Source organism: Grammomys surdaster, unplaced genomic scaffold (assembly GCF_004785775.1).
Source record: "Grammomys surdaster isolate TR1022 unplaced genomic scaffold, NIH_TR_1.0 125750, whole genome shotgun sequence".
NCBI lineage: Eukaryota > Metazoa > Chordata > Mammalia > Rodentia > Muridae > Grammomys > Grammomys surdaster.
Window position 1 is genome coordinate 1,866,489 of NW_021620582.1, and position 21,561 is coordinate 1,888,049.

Below are 21,561 nucleotides of genomic sequence, written 5' to 3' on the forward strand. Positions count from 1 at the left end.
GCAGCCAAAGATCCCTTTCAGTACACTCCTTGGTTGGTGGTCTAGTCTCTGGGAGAACTGGGTGGTCAGGCCAGCCTATGTTGTTCTTCCAGTGGGGTTGCAATCCCACTCTGCTCCTCTAGTCCTTCTGCCAGCTCTCCCACCAAGTTCCCTGAGTTCAGTCTGATGGTTGGCTCCAAGCCTCCACATCTGCATTGGTCAGTTACTGGCCCAACTTCTCCAGGAACTGCCACACTTGGTTCCTGTCTGTAAGCACCTCTTGACCACTGCAAGAATTTTGGGTTTGGTGTCTGCAGACATGATGTACCCTCAAGTGGGGCCATTCCCCAATTGGCCCTTCCTTCAGTCTCTGTTCCATTTTTTTTCTCTGTTCTTCCTTTGGACAGAAACATTTCTGGGTTAAAAGAACTTTGAGATGGGTAGGTGGCTTCATCCCTCAACCTGGGGTCATGCCTATCTACTGGAGGTGGTCTCCACAGGTTCTATCTCCCCCTACTCTGCGCATTACAGCTAAAGTCAGTCCTACTGGGTTCTGGGAGCTTCCCGATACTCTAGTGTGTGAGACCCACCAGTGGCAATCCCCAGGTCCTCATGACCCTGCTACCTATTTTTATTTGATTTCCTGACCCTCTGTATCTCTCTGCATTGTCCTCCAGATTCTGATACTGCTACCCTTATTTCCTCCTCCTCTTCCTCCTCTTCTTCTTCCTCTTCCTCCCCCTCCTCCTCCTCCTCCTCTTCCCTTTTCCCTCCCTGTTCCCCCTGTCCTTCCATCTCCCACAATCATCTTGTTCCCCACTCAGTGCAGGACTGAAGCATTCACCCCCTGATCTTCCTTCCTTCTATGCTCCATATGGTCTGTAGGTTGTATCACATGCATTGTGAGCTTTTGGGTTAGTATCCACTTATTAGTGAGTACATACCATGTGAGTTCTTTTGTGTCTGGGTTACCTCACGCAGGATGACATTTTCTAGTTCCATCCATTTGTCTGTGAATTTCATGAAGTCATTATTTTTAATAGCTGTGTAGTATTTCATTGTGTATATGTACATTTTCTGTATCCAGTCTTCCGTTGAGGAACATCTGGGTTGTTTCCAGCTTCTGGCTATTATAAATAAGGCTGCTATGAACATATTGGAGCATGTGTCCTTGTTAAATGCTGGAGCATCTTCTGGGTATATGCCCAGGAGTAGTATAGCTGGGTCCTCAGGTAATGCTATGTCCAATTTTCTGAGGAATCATCAGACTGATTTCCAGAGTGGTTGTACCAGTTTGCAGTCCCACCAATAATGGACGAATGTTTCTCTTTCCCCACATCCTTGCCAACATCTGTTGTCACTTGTGGTTTTGGTCTGAGCCATTCTGACTAATGTGTGGTGGAATCTCAGGGTTGTTTTGATTTATATTTCCCTGATGACTAAGGATGTTGATCATTTATTTAAGTGTTTCTCAGCCATTCAAGATTCCTCAGTTGAGAATTCTCTATTTAGCTCTGTACTCCACTTTTTAATAGGGTTATTTGGCTCTCTGGAGTCTGCCTTCTTGAGTTCTTTATATATTTTAGATATTAACCCTCTATCAAATGCAGGGTTGGTAAAGATCTTTTCCCAATCTGTGGGTTGCCATTTTGCCCATCCCTGACCTCAAGTTACACTATAGAGCAGTAATGATAAAACTTGATGGTATTGGTATAGAAACAGGTAAGTAAATCAATGGAATAGAATTGAAGACCCAGAAATGAACCCACACACCTATGGTCACTTGATCTTTGACAGAGAAGCTAAAGCATTCCATTGGAAAAAAGACAGCATTTTCAACAAATGGTGCTGGTTCAGCTGGAGGTCAGCATGTAGAAAAATGCAAATTGATACATATCTATCTCCTTGCACAAAGCTCAAGTCCAAGTGGATCAAGGACCTCCATATAAAACCAGATACAATAAATCTAATAGAAGTTTTTTTTATTATTATTGTTGAGAATAGTTGTTGCTATTCTAGGTTTTTTGTTATTCCAAATGAATTTGAGAATTGCTCTTTCTAACTCTTTGAAGAATTGAGTTGGAATTTTGATGGGGATTGCATTGACTCTGTAGATTGCTTTTGGTAAGATGACCATTTTTACTATATTAATCCTGCCAATCCATGAGCATGGGAGATCTTTCCATCTTCTGAGACCTTCTTTGATTTATTTCTTCAGAGACTTAAAGTTCTTATCAAACAGATCTTTCAGTTGCTTGGTTACAGTCACACCAAAGTATTTTATATTATTTGTGACTATTTTGAAGGGTGTCATTTCCCTAATTTCTTTCTCATCCCTTTTATCCTTTGAGTAGAGGAAGGCTACTGATTTGTTTGAGTTAATTTTATATCCAGCCACTTTGCTGAAGTTGCTTATCAGCTGTAGAAGCTCTCTGGTAGAATTTTTGAGGTCACTTATATATACTATCATATGCAAATAGTGATAATTTGACTTCCTCCTTCCCAATTTGTATTCCTTTGATCTCTTTTTGTTATCTAATTGCTCTGGCTAGAACTTCAAGCACTATATTGAATAGGTACGGAGAGGGTGGGCAGCCTTGTCTAGTCCCTGATTTTAATGGAATTGCTTTGAGTTTCTCCCCACTCAGTTTGATGTTGGCTAGTGGTTTGCTGTATATTGCTTTTATTATATTTAGGTATGCCCCTTGAATCCCTGATCTCTCCTGATCTCTCCAATTCTTTTAACATGAATGGGTGTATTTTGTCAAAGGCTTTTTTCGCATCTAATGTGATGATCATGTGGGAGGGTTTTTTGAATTTGTTTATATATTGGATTACATTGATGGATTTCTGTATATTGAACCATCCCAACATCCCTGGGATGAAGCCTCCTTGATCATGATGGATGATTGTTTTGATGTGTTCAGTTTGCAAGAATTTTATTGAGTATTTTTGCATGGATATTCATAAGGGAAATTGGTCTGTAGTTCTCTTTCTTTCTTGGGTCTTTTTGGTATCAGTGCAACTGTGGCTTCATAAAAAGGATTGGGTAGTGTATTCTATTGGACCAACCACGAGCTAAGGCTGGTCTTCAATAACAACAAAAACAACAGAAAGCCCACATACATGTGGAAGCTGAACAACTCTCTACTCAAAACAAATGATACCAGAATATTTATTGTTCTTTTAGATCAGCCTTGATTCTCAACACCTTTAGGACAGCAGTAATAAATACTAGATGAAAAGTTCTAATACTGGTCTGATCTCCAGTGTTTCTACTTTCTATTCTCAACCTGACCACTTTTCTTTTTCGATGAACTGGCATTTAATGACTCTTGTTACCTGACTAGCTGGCATGCAGTAGGAGCATGGTGAATATGCATTAAGTATGAATATGTTGTTAGCCTGTCATGCATTATCACATTATCACAGCCAGGCATTCCTAGTCTACATTTGTGATTTTGGAAGATGAGGTATGAGAGTCAGTGTGGTGTTGAATCTTGAATATACCTTTAGTGTTGCATTATTGTATTCAAAGTATCCTCTGCTTAACCACGAGCGTTGATCTGGAGTTACTTAGAATCACTGCATATAATCTCTCCTTGTCCTGTGATGGAAAAGCATCAGCTACTGAATCTACCGCTAGATTATTGCTCAGTGCTTAAACTGCCAAATCCCATGCCTTGTGATAAAGAACATGGGCTTGGAGTTGCTTTGGGCAACATTCGGAATGTAAATTTAAAAAAATTTAAAAAGGAAAAAGAAACCAAGAAACGCAAAATGAATTTGGTCCTTGTGAAAACATCAGAGAAATAATTCTAAATTCCCAAAACCTGCAAATAATTCAGTCTTTCTTAGAAGACAGAAGCATGAAGCTCTCCACTGAAACTTTTTATTAGAGACATATCAAAAACAATTATTTTAATTAATTATTTTGTTTATTATTTTATTTATTTATTTATTTATTTATTTATTTATATCCCAAATGTTGTTCCCCTTTCCCTGAGTTCTTCACTCCATCACCCCTCCCCTTGTGTTGAGGGAGATATTTAAAATGGCTGCACCTGGTCTGACTTGTAGTTCTGGAGCCACCATGTTCACGACTAGGCTAGGCTTGAGGTAACGAGCAGTGGCGTGTTCTTGCTGCATACCAGTCTGCAGGCTCAGGGAGCCAGAGACACCAGCCCTGCCACCCACGAGACACTAGTATGGGAGATGGCTCTGCCAACCTTCTACACTGTCTTCACAAGGCAGGGCTGAGCCCAGATCATCCTGCCATCCACGCAGTACCAGGTAGGAATGAGATGCTACTGCTTAAAGATTAATCAAAGGCTTTATATGTTTGATAATGCTCACAAGATGCCCACATAATTAAAGGTCTTAATCAATTAACTAACCTAGATGTAAGTTGTTACCCAAGACTGCTCTCAATCCAAGAGTGGTTCTCCCTCCTCCTACATCTCTGTTCCCTTGATCCTCCTCTTCCTCTCATCTTCCTCTCCTTACTCCTCCCACCTTAGCTCCTCCCAATTTTCGGAGAAAATATGCTGCTACACCCTTGGCCTCTGAGAGGGTATTCTCCTACACCCAGGGGCATCCCCCTTCACTGAGGCATCAAGTCTCTACAGAATTAGGTGCATCCTCTCCCACTGAGGCCAGACAAGGTAGTCTCCTACTGCATATGTGCCAGGGACCATGGGCCAGCCCTGCATACTCTTTGGTTGGTGGCTTAGTTTCTCGGAGCTCCCAGGGGTTCAGATTAGTTGACACTGTTGGTCTTCCTATGGGGTTGCCATCCCCTTCAGCTCCTTTAATCTTTCCCCTGTCTCTTCCATAGCTATTCCGACTTCAGTTCACAAGTTGGCTATAAGTATATGCATCTGTTTCAGTCAGCTGCTGGTAGAGGCACTCAGAGAACAGCCACACTAGGCTCCTGTCTACAAGAACAACATAGAATTAGAAATAGTAATAAAGTTTGGTGCCAACCCATGGGATGGATCCCAAATTGGTCTGGTCACTGAACAGTCTCTTCCTTCAGTCTCTGCTCCATTTTTGTTCCTGTATGTTTTTTAGACAGGAACTATTCTAGGTCAAAGTTTTTGAAGGTTGGTTGATGACCCCATTCCTCCAATAGGAGCCCTGTCTATCTACTAGAGGTAGCTTCTTGAGGTTCCATTTTCCCCATTGTTGAACATTTCATCCCCACTGAGTCCTGGGAGTCTGTCACATCTTGGGTTTCTGGGACTTTCCAGAGGTTCCCCCTACCCACACCTTGTGAGCATGTAATGGCAGCTGCATCTTTCCCTTCATTCTTCTGACCCTCTGGGCTTCTCTCTTGTCTCCTCCTATACCTGATCCCGACCCCCTTCCCCTCTCCTTCCCCTCTCCCTCCCCTTTCCTACCCAGATCACTTCCTCCCTTTGCCTCCCATGAACAAAACAATCAAAAATAAATCTTGAGCCTGAAACTGCACCCTAGGCCCTGGTTCTCAGGAAAGGAATTCCTGTGAACAGTCACCAGAGGGGGCTGCAAGCCTAAGCTCCTTCCAGGGAAAGCCAAGGTTGCCAGTGAGTGCACAAAGAACTAATTTCATCCCTGTTGTCATTCTATGATTTTTAAGGACTTCATGAATGCGTACATAGCTTCAAATATGTAGGAAAGTTCGCTGCCAAAGACCAAAGTAAACAGGTGAGCCCAGCCCTTACCCAGGGAAAGTAAGGGGAGGAGCTAGGTGTGGTAGTGCAGCCTCAGCTACTTGAAAACTAAGGTTCTGATGACTTGAGGCCATGGATATCTTTTAATAGATTGTCTCTCTTTTCTTTTTTGTTTACTTTCTGCAGTCTCATACATGTACACAATGTACTGTGATTATATTCACTTCTTCCCCATTATCCTTTTGTTAACCCTTTTCCTTCTTAATGGCTACATCACTGAAGAAAATCACACACACCAGCAAACATTGCCAGTAATAGCACCTCTGAAAATTAAACATGGGAGCAGGATTCATGGGCACCATGAATTTGAGAAAGCCTAGGCAATATACTAAGACTTGGACTCAAAAAAAAAAAAATCTTACTTGGAGTAGTTCAGTGGTATAGCATTTGCCTAGCATTCAGCAAGGCCATGAGTCAATCTCCAGTTTGACAAGCCATCAATATGACAGGTGATTATTATAGAGTTCAGTTTTAAGTAACCAAAATATTTATCATTATAAAGAACCAAAAGGTTCAATTTTGTAACGGAGAAGAAAGAATTATTTAAACTCTATTCTTTCCCATAGTCTAGTATCCACTGTTGAAAAATTAGATCAAGTATTCCTACCTCTCCTATCAAATGGCATCATTTTATTTCCTTCTCAAAATCTTGTCTTCCTGACCCTTATTCCTTTCCTTTTCTCTTTACTACCTTCAGGGCATATCACACTAGGTATGGCTAGAGATGGGGAGATATGTGTTAGAGTGGGGGAGTCACAGACATAGTCATGGGCAAGCAAGTCATTGGTGTCTGACAGAACCAAAAATAACCAGCAATTCCAGTTAGAAGAAATAGAACACAGACTCTACTGTAGGAGTCCACAAGGAGGCTGGTGCATCAAGGACTTTTATAGTGGCTCTCACTTTAACTTTTTAAAGCAATATTATGAGCACAGCAATATTATGCACTTGCGTTGCAAATAGTTTCATCTACAGTATTATTTTAACTGGTAATTTTGATGTGAAAAAGAAGTTGCAGCCTCTAAAAGTTAAACTATATATTTCTGCTTCTAAGACGTATATATTGTTAATATAAGTAAGAAGTCTCTTCTTACCCTAACAACATATAGATCAACAGGATTTCCTGAAATAAAGAGCGATTCTGACCATCTCAGTGGAACACTAAACTGTGGAGTGTCAGTGAGCTTTGCCTTTCACATAAATAAAGGGTGTATAGTTTCTCTCAAAAGGTTTGGTGCATTGGAACTCACCTTGTTGAGTCTGAAACTTGAAAAGATCTCAACTGAAACTAAAATTGGGGGTTATGTAGGGGAAATATTTTCATCTTCTTTTAAACTTTATATTTAAACCTGAGAGGCGGAGATAGACCCAACCAAGAGGCCCTTGGCTGGAGCCACCCACAAAGAAGGCTTCCTGAGGTGGGTGGGGCAATGCTGGCAGCTGTGGGCTTGCTGCTTGAGACCTCCTATCATTGCATCAGACACAGATTCTGAGCTCAGAGCCCCAGGTCAGCCATTTGATCTTAACCATGAAGTTTGTGAGTGGAGTTGCTCTTCTCCTATCTTTGGGTAAGTGTTCTGAACCTAAAGAAGGATGACTTTTGTTTCTAAAGACAACAAAGATATGTCTGCTGCCTCCACTTCCCCCTCTGTGCCCTTCCGAACTGCTGGAGAGAATGGTGTCAGTGTGATTGTTTCCTGATTCTAAGCATTACAAGCATGAGCCATTGTATATTAGACCCACAAACTGGAGCTCTGGGTTCCTGGAGCTCAAGGAAAGTGGAAAGTGGGCAACTTATCCTTGACTGTGTGATTCTGCATAGCTAAGGAGTAAATATCAGCAATGTCCTCATATCTGAGCAACACAGCTGTCAAGGGTGGAGTTTGGGAGAAGAGCTCTGGGGCTTTTGTGATCCTGACACTTGGGCACTCTAATATTTGAGGGTCCAAAGCTGATCTGTTATTTCTTAACTCCTTAGGTATTGTGGGTGATGCTAAAACTACACAACCAAATACAATGGAAAGTACCGAAGGAGAAACAGTGCGCTTGCATTGTAACCACACTACGATTGGTGGGAATGAGTACATTTATTGGTACCGACAGGTTCCTCTTCAGGGTCCAGAATATGTGATTCATGGTCTACAACAAAATACAACCAATAGTATGGCCTTCCTGGCTATTGCCTCTGACAGAAAGTCAAGCACCTTGATCCTGCCTCATGTCAGCCTGAGAGACGCTGCTGTGTACCACTGTATCCTGAGAGTAGCACAGTGTGACAGACAGGGCTGCACCCGTGCAATATCTGCCTGATGGGGGAGGGGAAGCAGTGGCATCCATCTCATGCAATGAGCAATGAGCTCAGCAGGAACCTGGGAAGACAGTGAGAAACCAAGAAGGAATGGCAAAGGGGATAGTGGGACTGGGCAAAAACATCTAACAGTCATGGAAGGATGGACACGTTTGCATGGCAGCTGATGCTACATCTTCTAGTCCTGCAGTAAGAAGGGAATGAAAGGGCTGGAAAGATGGCTCAGCTATTAAAGGCTAGGCTCACAACCAAAAATATAAGAAGGGGATGAGAACTTCTGAGTTTTTCCTTTAATAACAACAAAAAGCTTATTTCTGTGTAAACTTAAGTAAAAATGATGAGAAAATCCTTTTGGAGCCATGGAAGTGTCCAACTACAGACCCATCACTCCATCCTTCAAACATTCCTGAAATGGAAAAAAAACCTTGGCTTTCTTTCATTTTCTCTTAAGAAAAATTAGAAGTTTTTTCTGTTGCTCCCATATGCCATATAGTCCAAATAACCAGTTTGTGAAGCAACCAATAGTTATTTCACTTTTAATCTGCATTGAAATATTTTCATTATTACATAAAAGAATAAAAATTATTTTCATCATTACTCAAGCAAAAACAGACACTCTTCTCCATCCCTCTTCCTATTTAACTCCCATAATAACCAGTTTTAACAGTTTGAAGTATATCCTAGCAATGACAGAAACTGAAGTACAGCACACATTTATTTCTGCTGCTTACTTTAATATTTTCATTTATAATTGTTTCTTTTTGATATCCAAAAATGACTTCATAATGCTTTCACTTGCTTGATTTTAATATTTATATTTTCTCTTAGATACAATAAGTAGAATTGTAATTTTACACATACATGATAGGTAGAGAGAGAGAGAGAGAGAGAGAAATAGATAGCTGATAGGTAGATAGATGACATATTGATGATATATAGATAGGTATACAAATATATAGATTAAACAGATAGACGGACAGACATGGGTACATAGGCACATAGATATATAGACACAGCCTTGATTTTTAGCTCAGGCTACCTCAAACTAACAATCCTGCTTCAGCTTCTCAAGTGCAGAAATACAGTCGTGTACCACCACAGCTTAAGTATTCTTGTACTGCAAGGAGAAATTGAGGAGTTAAAGTTGGTATAGAATTTGAAAAGCAATACACAACATTTTATTAACAAGAAAATAGCAGATAATCTCAATGTATACAGGAATCATTTGACAACATTCAGTGTTGATTTTTTTATTTATATTTTTCATAAGTTAAAATAGAAATGAACGTTCTTAACCTGATAAGACAACTTCATAAAATACATAATTCCATTGAAACTTATTGAGGTGAGTCTGAGGTCACTCAAGCCAGTCTCAGAAACATGGGAGAGTTCTGTTCTCATCACTTCTACTCAGCATTGTCCTGAAGATCTGCTCAGTACTAAAGAAAAATAAAACTGCTTAGTACTAAAGAAACTAAAGAAAAATTAGTTCAACTTTAAGTGGAGGAGAAGGGAAACTGTGTGATCCAAAACGAAGACCAGTGCTTAATCATGATATGGTGCAAGAAACTATTATAACCAGGAGATACTCAGCATGTAAACTGCTCAAACTGGAGAAAACGTTTAAACAAGCAGTGGAGGATCCTGCCACAGCCTGGCTCATGAAGCTGTGGCATGGGAGAGGATGTGGTCTGACTGCTGTGGAGGCATCTCTCCTTAAGGCAAAGGCTACACAACCTGAAACAATGTGAGATAAATAATCTGATGGACTATGTTTTCAAGGCCTTTAGAAACACTTAGATATCTCCATCTGAGGTCCCCATAGATATCCAGAAATATGAAACATTACCGTAAACTTAGGCACTGCTGATGAAACTGGAAATAAGAGAAGCTATACCTGATCCCTAGTTCACTGGACCAGATAGAACTGTGTTCACAAACCTGGTTCACTGGGGACTTTGATACTGGGATGCAGCTTTTGAGGCTTGGTTGAGTCCCACTGTAGGATGTGATCTTTATGAAGTAGGAGCGGTTGTGACAGATCCGAGCTACATAGATAAGCATGGAAATCAAGTGTGTAAATGATAATAAAACCATCTAGTGGAGACTTTAAAGAGTTCAAAGCCAGGAAAGAGATCCACCTGGATCACCTGAAGACAAGTGCGACAAGATTTGTGGAGATCCAGAGTTCCTGAGGAAAAAACTTTACAGAAAGTCAAATGCTGATGAGCTTCTGGAAGACTTTAAAGTTGAAGCAAGAGTTCACAGAAGGCATCAATAATAACACGGTTAAAATAAGAAAGACTAAGTCTGTCCTCAGGGTGGACAGTCATGCCCAAAGTGTAAGCTGTGTACATTATTCTCCTACAACAAAGTTCGGTAAAGGTGGAAATTGTTAATCCACTCTGGAGCTCACACAGAAGCGAAGTATAGCTGAGAGACACAACGCGATGGCTATAGCTGTAGTGTCTGTTCAGAGCCTGCAAGACCAGGGGCTTCCACAGCATCAAAATACAGTGGGGGTTGAGATGACAATGGGGGTGGTATAGCTACAGTGCCTGCTCAAAACCTGCCAGACTCAGAGCTATCTCAGCACTCAGGTGTGGTTGAGAAAGAGATAATAACAGTAGCTCCAGCCCAGAACCTGTCAAACCCAAGTAGCCAAATCAAGTGTCAAGCGCAAGACATCCTTTGACATGGGTCAGGTCAGTTTGAGCTAGATACACTAAACCCATTAGGGTGGAGAGATGCACAGTGCCCCCATGAATACATCCCAGGATAAGAAAGCAAGACTGCTTATGAAAGATGACTGTGGATTATGGAAGGCCAGCTAAGGTAATACCTCCCATCCACACTCATGTACCAAATATTGAACCTTTAAGAAAATGATTGATACATGTGATAGAATTGTTTCTGGGTGTATTGGACCTTATTAATGGTTTACTTTAGTATCCTCTTGTGGCTGGGATCTCAAACCAATTTGCATTCACCTGGAGTAATCAACAGTAGACCTTCAGAGTACTCCTTGAGATTCACCTTCTCAGTCCCACTATTCACAGGATGATAACCAGGACCTTGCTTTTATGGGAACATAGTTCAAACAGCAGGATAGTGTAAGAAAGTCTATTATATGCAAAATACTCCTGATAGTTTTCCATGAGGCAGCCACAGCCAACTAAGTCCTCTTGGTAATCAAAACAGATGCCCTTACTAAAGGTCGTCAGTCCTCAGGTGTCATTGGAGGTTGTTCACTGGGTTCATGTAAAAATATGGTTACAAATGAACCAACATAGGTTGGGAAACATAGAAGGCCTCTGGGACTCCTGTAAAATATGCTAATAGCCTACATGCTGTCCAATCATGTAAGACCTATTCCCAACTGTAGCCTCAGCAGACAGGTGCTATGATAGGTCCTGTGCATAAGTAGAATTGTCCCATAAGAGACTGCCAAGTAGAACCCACCTAGCAGGGACTAATACAACATGCCTGCCAGTAACCCCACTCAAAGCACATTGGGTCACCAAGTTGGACCTTGACAAAATCATTATTTTGACTATCATAGGTTCACTTTCTGAAATCAGTAGATATATCCACACTATGCATCACCCCCAAGAAAAGTCTGTCACACAAGTGCAGCCCTCGCACAGACAACCAGAGCTGTGAGTTGATCCATAGGGCAGCCATGTCATGTCTAGAAGACAGCATTCCACAGTACTTGTCAACTCCTCCAGCTCCTACACTCTTTCCTCCATGTTCCTGAGCTTTGGATGATGGGAGATTGACATAGATGACCCAACCACATACACTCATTTACTCATAGCACTTTGAGGAGTTATGTGTGTGTGCATTAGCCACCGCTCCCCTGACCAAGGTTAAGAGCAGAATAAATCTATAGGTATAAGCATAAGTATAAAGGATATAGTTTGATAGCATGACCATTTAGTGAAATAACACTAGTAACTCCACTCACCTCCACCCAGGGCCTATGATTCCCTCCATTTTGGGGCTTTTGATAAGGTTTACAGTACCAGACACGAACTCTTTCCCGTGGGAAACCAAGCCAGCAGGGAACTTCCTAATCAATGGTCTGCAACAAGTAGATAATATTTTTCCAAAATAGAGTCTTAACATTTAGATATACTAGGTAACCAAGAGCAACAGCAATAACTGGTGTTGTTTTGGATGCCTCTGGGGCTTCCCTCACCAGTCACTCATAGGAAAGTATCTCATGCCTGGCGCTGAGGTTTTAATTAACCATGTCTTCTGAGAGCAACATTGTCCAACCATGCAAAGAACTTCAGACCAAACTCACTTTCTATGTTACAGACATACATATCAGCTTACAAACAGTAAATTTCCTTAAGACTTTTTCACACACCCTGAGTTTTGGCTAACCCACTCCTATTCTTGGCTCTGCCCTAGCTCCTTTTCCCCAGCTCCACTTAAAGTTTTAACACAAAGTATCCTCCATTTCCTTCATATCACCTGTTCTATCTGTTTTAATTATATTTTCTTTCCTTAGGTTGCTAGATTGTAAGGTTTGTATCACAGAAATTAAATATACAAAAATCTTCATTACTTAACATTTTTCGGTCTAGCCAAAAGGTGGCAGTGTTTTAAAAGGTATCTGAGTTACATTAGTGTGGTGCTGAGCAGTAGAAGGTCAGTAAGGTCTCTGGGTGAAGCAGTCTCTTTCCTGTGCTCAGTAGCCACCCCAGTGGAAGCACAGTCAGAGAGCTCTGACTCTGCTGCACTCTCCAGTGCTGAGTGATGAGGATGCTCCTTCAAGTGCTTGTTTGTCTGTTAAAGTTTCAGGCTGCCTGTGAGTACATATTTCATTTGGAAAAATGGTGAGGTGAGGGTGGCCTCCTGAGGGCCTCTTCTGTCCTAGGGTAGAGGCTTTACAGAATATATTTATTATATATACAAAAAAGATCATAAAGTGATGTGAGTTGATATAATGATGCTATTACTTGGGAAATATGGAGTGGGGGATTCACCATCTCTAAACTACAGCCACTAAGATTTCATTACCGCCTCTTGTGTTTCCCTTTCATTGCCTTTTTGAACAGGGGTCAACACTCAAATGTTGCAGCAGAGTCCTCAGTCTCTGTCGATCCAAGAAGGAGATGAACTCACCATGAGCTGCAATTCATCGACATCTTTATACGTCTTACACTGGTATAGGCAGGGGAATGATGGCGGCCCCATCCATCTGGTGACATTACAGAAAGGAGACGATGAGAAAAGTAAGGACAAAATTACCGCTAACCTGGACAAGAAGATGCAGCAAAGTGCTCTGCGGATCCAAGGCTCCCAGCCCAGCCACTCAGGCACTTACTTCTGTGGAGGGAGCGCACAGTGCTCTACAGGCTGTTCCAGGCTGTCTCCAAACCTGCAGCTGGGTCACAGCTGCTCTGACAGAGGACTTCTGAGGCAGGACTAGAGCACTTGCCAAAATGAGAGAATCGAAGGTACAGCTGTCTCATCCCACAGGAGAGGAGTGATCATGATGCAACGGGAAGCTCTGCCTTTAGCATTTAAAAGGACTTTTTACCAGCAACATTACTTTTCAGTGAGTACAAATTTACAAATACATAAATGGTCCAAATTTCAGTAATTTAAACATATGCACAAATCCCTTGCCTCGTTGTCCTGAGGAACACACTTCCCTCCTGCTGTTTACTGACCTTACTAACAGAAAGAATCTCTAAGCCATTCCCTACACTTTGGGGAACATGTTAAGACTATATCATGTATCATAACTCTTGGCAAAGCAGTACTGTTAGACAGAAGAGTCATTACAAGCAGCATGCTCTTTCAATATTTACATCATAAATACAAAAATAATCAAACAGATTAAAAAACAGATGAATAGTGACCTATCCAGCGTTAGCCTGGCCTCCTAGTATCATTGTGTTTTCATTCCATTCCATTCTCTGTGTTTCCCTGAGCATATGGAACTCGAAGATCTTCTTTCCACTTTGCTTCATTATGGAAGGATCAATAACTTGCCTTCACCCACTCCCTCCACACCTGCTAGACTAGTGAGCCTGTTTCAAAGCACTGACTGAACACCTAAGCCAAGCAAAGGTCACAGGCTAGAGAGAAATAGTTTTTATACCTCTTGGAGATGCTAAAATGCTCAAGCAAGAAAGGAAGCAGACCTGTTTGTTATGGACTGTGTAAGGACCAACCAAAAACTATACATTTCTAAGGTTTCATTTTCCCCTTATAAAACTGATACACTCATGCTAGTTTGCTCACGCAGATTACATATGTTAAGCAACAGACATTACTCACACTTAATAGTTAGAATAATATTTTCTTTTATCTTTCTTTTTCTTCTCTTTTCATTTTTCTTTTTTCTTTTCTTTTCTTTTTTTGCATATAAAGCTTTATTAATGGAGGAGACAAGGGACATGACCAGTCCTTGGCAACTGCTTTCCTTAAGGTACCAGTATCTGTTTCCCCATAGTGTAAGTGTGTGACCCATCCAACTTGCCCTTGGAGACCTTGAGCAGCTCCAAGGCACACAAAGTGCACACATCTGGAATCATCTAACTGCATCTCTGCGTGCTGACTTTCTCCATCACCTTGTGACCACTATTAAGGTCCTGGACAGCACAGAGCAATGGCTGCTGTTCTTTGATGGCAGCGGAGGCAGGAAGGACCTAAAAATAATATTTCCACCATTAATAAAAGGGTAATCTCAAATTGGTCAAAATTCTCTAGATAATATTTTCCTAAACTGATCAACATGGTTCCAATCTAATTGTGGAATTCTTTGTTCTTCAAATTCAGAGTAGGAAATAGAATGTTCTGCTCTAAGAAATTGCCTAGTGATATGGCTTCAAGGAAAAGTTGTGCATAAAATAAAAATCATCTTTCATGTTGGCTAAGGGCAGCACAATTAACATGCATTCTGTGTACAGCATTTGTTTTGATTTTTGTCTGTTTTGGTTACAATGTCTGCTGGTTTGGTTTGGGTTTGTGTGTGTTGAGCAAATGCTCTATCACTGATATAACGTCAGCTTGAGCATTTTCTGCTTCAAAAAAATTTTTTAAAAGTGTTATTATGCTGAGAAGATGACACATTCGGTTAAACTGCTGTCCCCACATGCACAAGGACTTGATCATCAGCACCTTGGTAAAGTCAAGAGGCAGAGACTGGAGGCTATCTGGGGCTTCCTGGTGAGCCAGCTCAGCCTAACAAGATAGCCCTGGGTTCCAATGAGAAACTCTGTGGCCAAAAATCCAGTGAACAGTTCCTGAAGAATGGTACCTGATGGTGACCTCCTGCCTTTACTTGCACTCAGGAACCTGAACACCCAAAGACACCGGCATCCATATTCAAGCACATACTCATCATACAGCATACACACATCACACACACAAACACACACACACACATGCATCATGCATACACTTATACACATGCACACATACACACTCATCATACAGAGATGCACAGCTGCATAGCATACACACATCACACATATACACACCACACACACATACACACTCATCAGACACAGATGCACAGCATACACACACCACACACATACATACACACTAATCATATACAGCTGCCCAGCATACACACATCACATACACACAAATACTCATGCATCATGCATAAACTTACACACATCACACATACACACTCATTGTACACAGATGAACAGTATACACACATCACACACACACACTCATCATACACTTTTGAATCGTACGTATAGATATGCACATGCCCATATACCCATCATACACAGACATCCACTAACCTCTCGGTGTATGCAGTATTATTTCCCAAAGCATGCTTTGATAACAACAACAACAAAATGCTCATTAAAATAACCAAAAGAAAGAAAAAAGAAGGAAATCCTTCAAGGAAAATTTTGGGAAATGTGATGAAAGGAAATGCAGAAAGAACACGACAGAGGGTCATGGTTTTTAAGAAAAGTGTGTAAGTGGAACTTATCCACACACATGTTACACACATGTGCAAATACACATCTAGAGTGTACATATTTGCATCTAGGCCTAAAGCTTCATTTTTCTAATTGGGAAGTGCTGTCTGCAATAGAATGCTAGAAACACTAAAGATTGTAAACACAAAGAGGAGACATGGGTATTTAAAGATGAACATGCAATGTCCCAAAAGGCTAGTAAGCCACTGTCATCAAGAGGAAGGCACTGTTAAGTCCGTGCCAGTGTCAGCTGGTGATTATGGGCCACCGTCATGTCACGTGTGCTGGTCCTCATCCCCATTCTTACCATGAACAGCCTTCCGTTAGAGACAAGCATTCTGCAGTCCTGCCTCAACTGATTGGACAAACTCAACAAAGCTGAGCCACGGGCACTGCTTTAACTCAGAGCAACATCAATTCCCATAAGAGACACGAGCCCAGAACAGTTATTCTTAGTGTGCCATGAGCAGTAACCAATTCTGACATTCTTAGGAGCAATCCTTTGTGGGAATCTGGATCTGGGAAAATGTAACCAGTGGGTGATCAGAAGAAAAATAAAGCTACATTGTGCTATGTAATTACATGCAATGATTGTGTGTCTATTTTGGATAAGGACTATTAAAAGTAACAATGATGTTTAAGGAGAAAAATCTACAGATTTATCACCACCATATCCACACTAAAAACAGCTCCAAAGACAGATTGAAAAATATCCCAGGGAGAAGTTGACAGGCATAAAGAGGAATTAAAAATAACAGAAAAACATATTAAACAAAATATGAAACGAGAATGAAAGAAAACAAATTGAAAGATGTCATGTTATTATATTCAGATAAATATCAGAGCAGAGTAAGTTGGGAGGAACACATAATGGGGGAATGAGGGAGCTGGAGGGGTGATCTGGGGGTATGTACAGTCATATCTTATTGTAAACATGTATGAAATTCTAAAGAATAAGTAAGATTAAAAGAAAAAGAGAAAAAGGATCTTGGCACGACTGGTACTATACTCCTTACTCTGTACCAAAAGCAATTCAAGATGAATTAAAACACAAAATCTTTACTGTGAGACCTGAAACTACTCAAGGAAAACAGGTAAACCATTTTAAGACATAGCCATAGATAATGAGTTTCTGAAAAGAACTCAGACTACTCAGAAAGTAACAAGAATTGTTGCATGGAATTGCATACATTTTAAAAGCTCTTGTACAATAAAAAAAAAGTGAAATTTTTCAAGTCACTGAAGATCTCATCTCTCATCCAAAAGGCCTCATTTTACATCAGAAAACCATTGCAGAATCACACAACTAGTCAAAAAGCAGAGGATGCCTGACTATGCAGTTCCCCATCCCTATTGATGGCTCTATAACAAAACTTATGCATCCAAGGCTCAGGGAACATTGTTGAAGTGGGTAGAAATATTGTAAGAGCTGGAGGAAGTATGTCATGGAAGTGGTCTTCTGGATATGACAGGGAAGCTACACCCATGAAATCTAAACAACATTGCTGCCTAAACCCGACCAATACTAATGTAGATGGGGTAATCCCACTGTGCTCCACCCCCTGATGAAGAAGTGCAGGCAATTAACAACTGATGAGAGGCAAATAATTAACCAATAAAAACCCCTTATTCATTATCCAATACCAAGTCTCTGCCCTAGAAGCATACATGGACAAGGCACTGAATGGACTCAGCAAGTTGTATTTACACATCGATACATTTATATGTATATGCAACAACAGTGGTTAAAAAAGAGATGGTCATGAATTTGGGGGAGGGGACAGACTTGGGAGGGGTAGAAAGGAGGAGAGGGAGGAGAGAAATAATATAGATATATTTTAATTAAATAAAAAAATTAAAGTTCAGAGACAGATAACAGAATGGGGAAAATCCTTGCCTACTATTTATCTGACAGGCACTTGACATCTACAACAGATTAAAAACTCAAAACTCAAAAGAACTCAAAAAACTAAAATAATACAATTAATAAGTAGCTAAATGAATTGAACAGACAGCTCTCAACATAAAAGAAATGTGTATCTCTGAGGTAAGGTACTTACTTAAGCATATGAGACCCAGGGTTTGATTCTCAAAACAGAAGGGAAAAGGAAGAAAAAGGAGAAAAGGGACCAAGATGCCACATCAATGTCATTCTTTAAAGAGAGACCCTGCGAGTTTTCATTCTGTGGAAAGGAGGTTTGACTAGTATTCAGGGTTTCAATTTCTTCTGTGAAAAAGCCAGAATGATCAAACCACTGAGTTAAAAGTCAGCACCAGCCTCCTGTCTGCCTGTCTGCCTTCGCTGTCTCTGTTGGAGTCTTCTCTTTCTGTTTTGATTTCTGCTTTTTCTGTTATGAGAGTTTTAAATGCCTAGTAATCCTGGGGTGTCCATGCATCTTTAATGAGTTATAAATCTGGGAAATATGATTTCCATTCCTATTTTCAAATACCTGTCCACTTCACTCTCAACTAAACCTAGTTTCCTGATTCATGCCTCTTTACCTATAGAATATAAACTTTCTTCCGTAGCAAAGTATGGAGTTTTTATTTGTTTGTTCTGTTCTTCTTTGTTTTGTTTCTATAAAATTGAACCCCTGCCTTTCCCAATCACAATGGAAGACCTGAAAGTATACTTCTACTACAACATGATTTGCTTCATGCTTTCTGGGTGAAGACCACTGCCCAGCCCTTAGCCTCAGTCTTCTAAGGTAGCAACTGTCCTGATTATCAAGGCTGTGAGAGGATCAGGTTTCTGTTGGCACTCTGTTCCATGTGCCTACATAATCTGACCCTGGCAAATAAGGTCATCCCCACTCCCCAAGTATCTCACACACCCACATCGCTTGTTTGTTCTGTAGAACTTCAAACCACCTGCTTTCAAAACTGTAATCTTGGTGTCACTAATCACAGAAAGGAGCATAGAGAAAAATACATTTCTACATGCATGACTTCCTAGAAATAATCTAAGTTGTTCCTGGCCAGTTTCTTCTCTTCTTCATGTCTGCATAGTTCTCCCATGTGTCCTGGGTACTTGGTAAGTATGTTCATTAAAGAATTGGGGGCTGGATATATGATTAGTAAAAGAAACTGAAAGTATCTAGACATAAGAGGGCAGTGTCTTTATTAATAACTATCTTTCTGGATTAGTTCTAACCCCCCAAGGAAACATCCAATGAGCAATCAGATTAGCTGATATATAGAACACGTTGTTTTAAAATGATACAATAGTAATTAAATGGTGTTATTCTAAGACTAATTGTGTTTCTTGAAACAGAAAACCCATTTAGGGAAGAATTGCCTGCTGAGGAGCTACTCCTTAAAGATCTATTACCAATCCTCTGGACACAACTAACATCTAAGTCTTGGGGGTTCTCCTTCCTCCTCAGGGAATTCTGAAGCAGAAGAAACTCTATTTGGGAATGAGATGAGGTTTTTCCCAAGTCTAGAAAAGACACAAGAGGAAAGCTAGAGGAGAAGAGAGGGAAGGAAGGGCACAACAGAGAACTGATGACTTCTGGGATACAGTGTCCTCCATGGGTCTGAGAAAGGTGATCTAAAGCCAACCGAACTGCTTTCTGTGTCTTTCCATCTAGTGGTGAGTGGTCAACATCTGAGTTAGGGTGCTCAGTATATAGCCATCCCAGAAGAGGATGCCTCCATGGGCTGCAACTCCTCAATTACACTTAACAACTTTCTGTGGTCCAAGAAAGACTCTGAAGAAGGCCTGGTACTCTTAGTAGCTTTCTATAAGACTGGTGAGTAGGTCAGAAATGGGAAAGTGACAGCAGAGTTTGGGGGAACAAGAGTAACTATCTCAGCCTCAGAACCTGCTGATACAAGCACCTACTTCTGTGCAGGACAGTCCAGTGTTCCCCAGGCACCTGCAGCCTGAGGCAAGTCTGCAGCTAGAATTCAAGTCACAATACTACCTCTAGCTCCAGCGCCTTCACTGTGAAATGTGATGACGTATGTACCTCCTCATACATCAGCACTTAAAACTCTCATTTATTCAAAGGTCTGCCCTCCTGTGACTAGTGAATTTCCTTTATTGACTCCTTTGAAATGTATAGAATAGATTTCTTTTTATTGTTAAAATAGAGAATTGAACATTATAAAATTACAGTACATGATATTACTATATCTCTTTTTAAAATAAATAGATATTACTGGGGTAGAAATGTATTTGTTGCTAAATAAATTTGAAGACCATGAATGAGAAAAGAATAGCCTTTTCAGTAAATTCTCCTCTGTATCTAGTATTCATAGGTTTACTCTTTTCATAGTGCCTATAAGACTGGTGAGTTGGTCAGAAATGGAAAAGTGACAGCAGAGTTTGGGGGAACAAGAATAACTATCTCAGACTCAGAACCTGCTGATACAAGCACCTACTTCTGTGCAGGATAGTCCAGTGTTCCCCAGGCACCTGCAGCCTAAGGCAAGTCTGCAGTTAGAATTCCAGTCACAATACTTCCTCTATGTTTCCTGAATGTTTCTACCTATGTAATACTACCTATGGTTTCCTGAATGTTTTGGGCCTTGATTTTTTTTTTAGATTTAACATTTTCTTTGATTGAGATAGCAATTTCTTCTATTTTGTTTTTAATACCCAAAATTCTTCTACTTCATTTAATTTGTTAGTGAGATTTTCATCTTACCACTTGAGTTTTTTATTTCAGTTTGGATTTTTCTTATCAACTTTATTATTTGTTAATTTTTATTTTCATATTTTAAATAGGTTTCATTATAGCATTCAGCCATTTGTATTACCTCAGTCTCCGCTGAGGCATTAATTCATATGCACCTTAAGGTCCTTTAACATGTTCATATTTTGAAATCCTTGTCTTATACCTCAGTTAAGTTGCTTTTCTCAGGGAATATTTCAAGATCACTGGTTTCTGGATTGAGAAATGTTGTGTTGGTTGTTCATGTTTGTGTTTTTATGAGATCGAAGCATCTGGAGTTACAAAGTTTCTGGAGTTTCTTAGGGTATATACATGGTCCCAGATTTGTTGGGTGAGTATTTGAGTCTTGGTTTGCTATTACCTCAATCTGTCAGGTTGGGGGACACTTTGAATTTCAGGTTCCCAGGGCTCAGTGGTTAGTGAACTGGATGAAAGTAGGGAGAACAAGATGAGGGAAATGGCTCTGAAAATCTCTGTCTGAAGTTCTGGTCTCAGCTCTGGTCTTATACTTCAAAAAGCCCAAAATCAGTGCAGTAGGAGGGGTGAATGATTGAAGAGCAGGCAAGGAAGAAAACTGAGACCAGGTGGAGTCTGTCAAGTAGGGTTTGCAGTCAGGCTCCATGGTTTTTCTCTGCTCATAGTTTTATAAAGAAATCTGGAAAGTGTTTTCCATTGTGGCTGCAGTTACTTGTGTCTCCTCAATGGTGTGTGAAATGGTCCACTTACTTACACTCTTATCACTGCTTTTCCTTTAAATAGCAACATACAAACATGGATAAGATGGTGTCTCACTGTGCTTCGTTTGTTACATTTGACTGAGATGGGGTCTGATCATGTGCTTAGACTAGTTTGGAAGTCCTGTTCTCAAGCACTAATCCTGGTGTAGCCTTGAGCAACTGGGGTGG

At 40.6% G+C, this 21,561-nt stretch overlaps 1 gene segment (V, D, J or C); it reads left to right on the plus strand.

The window, feature by feature from the left end:
• Positions 1-21,561, plus strand: part of LOC114639722 — a 586,704-nt gene that overhangs the window by 252,730 nt on the left and 312,413 nt on the right. Inside the window, 1 exon segment of the C gene segment in view lies at positions 12,857-12,862. Coding sequence covers positions 12,857-12,862 — 6 coding nt within the window.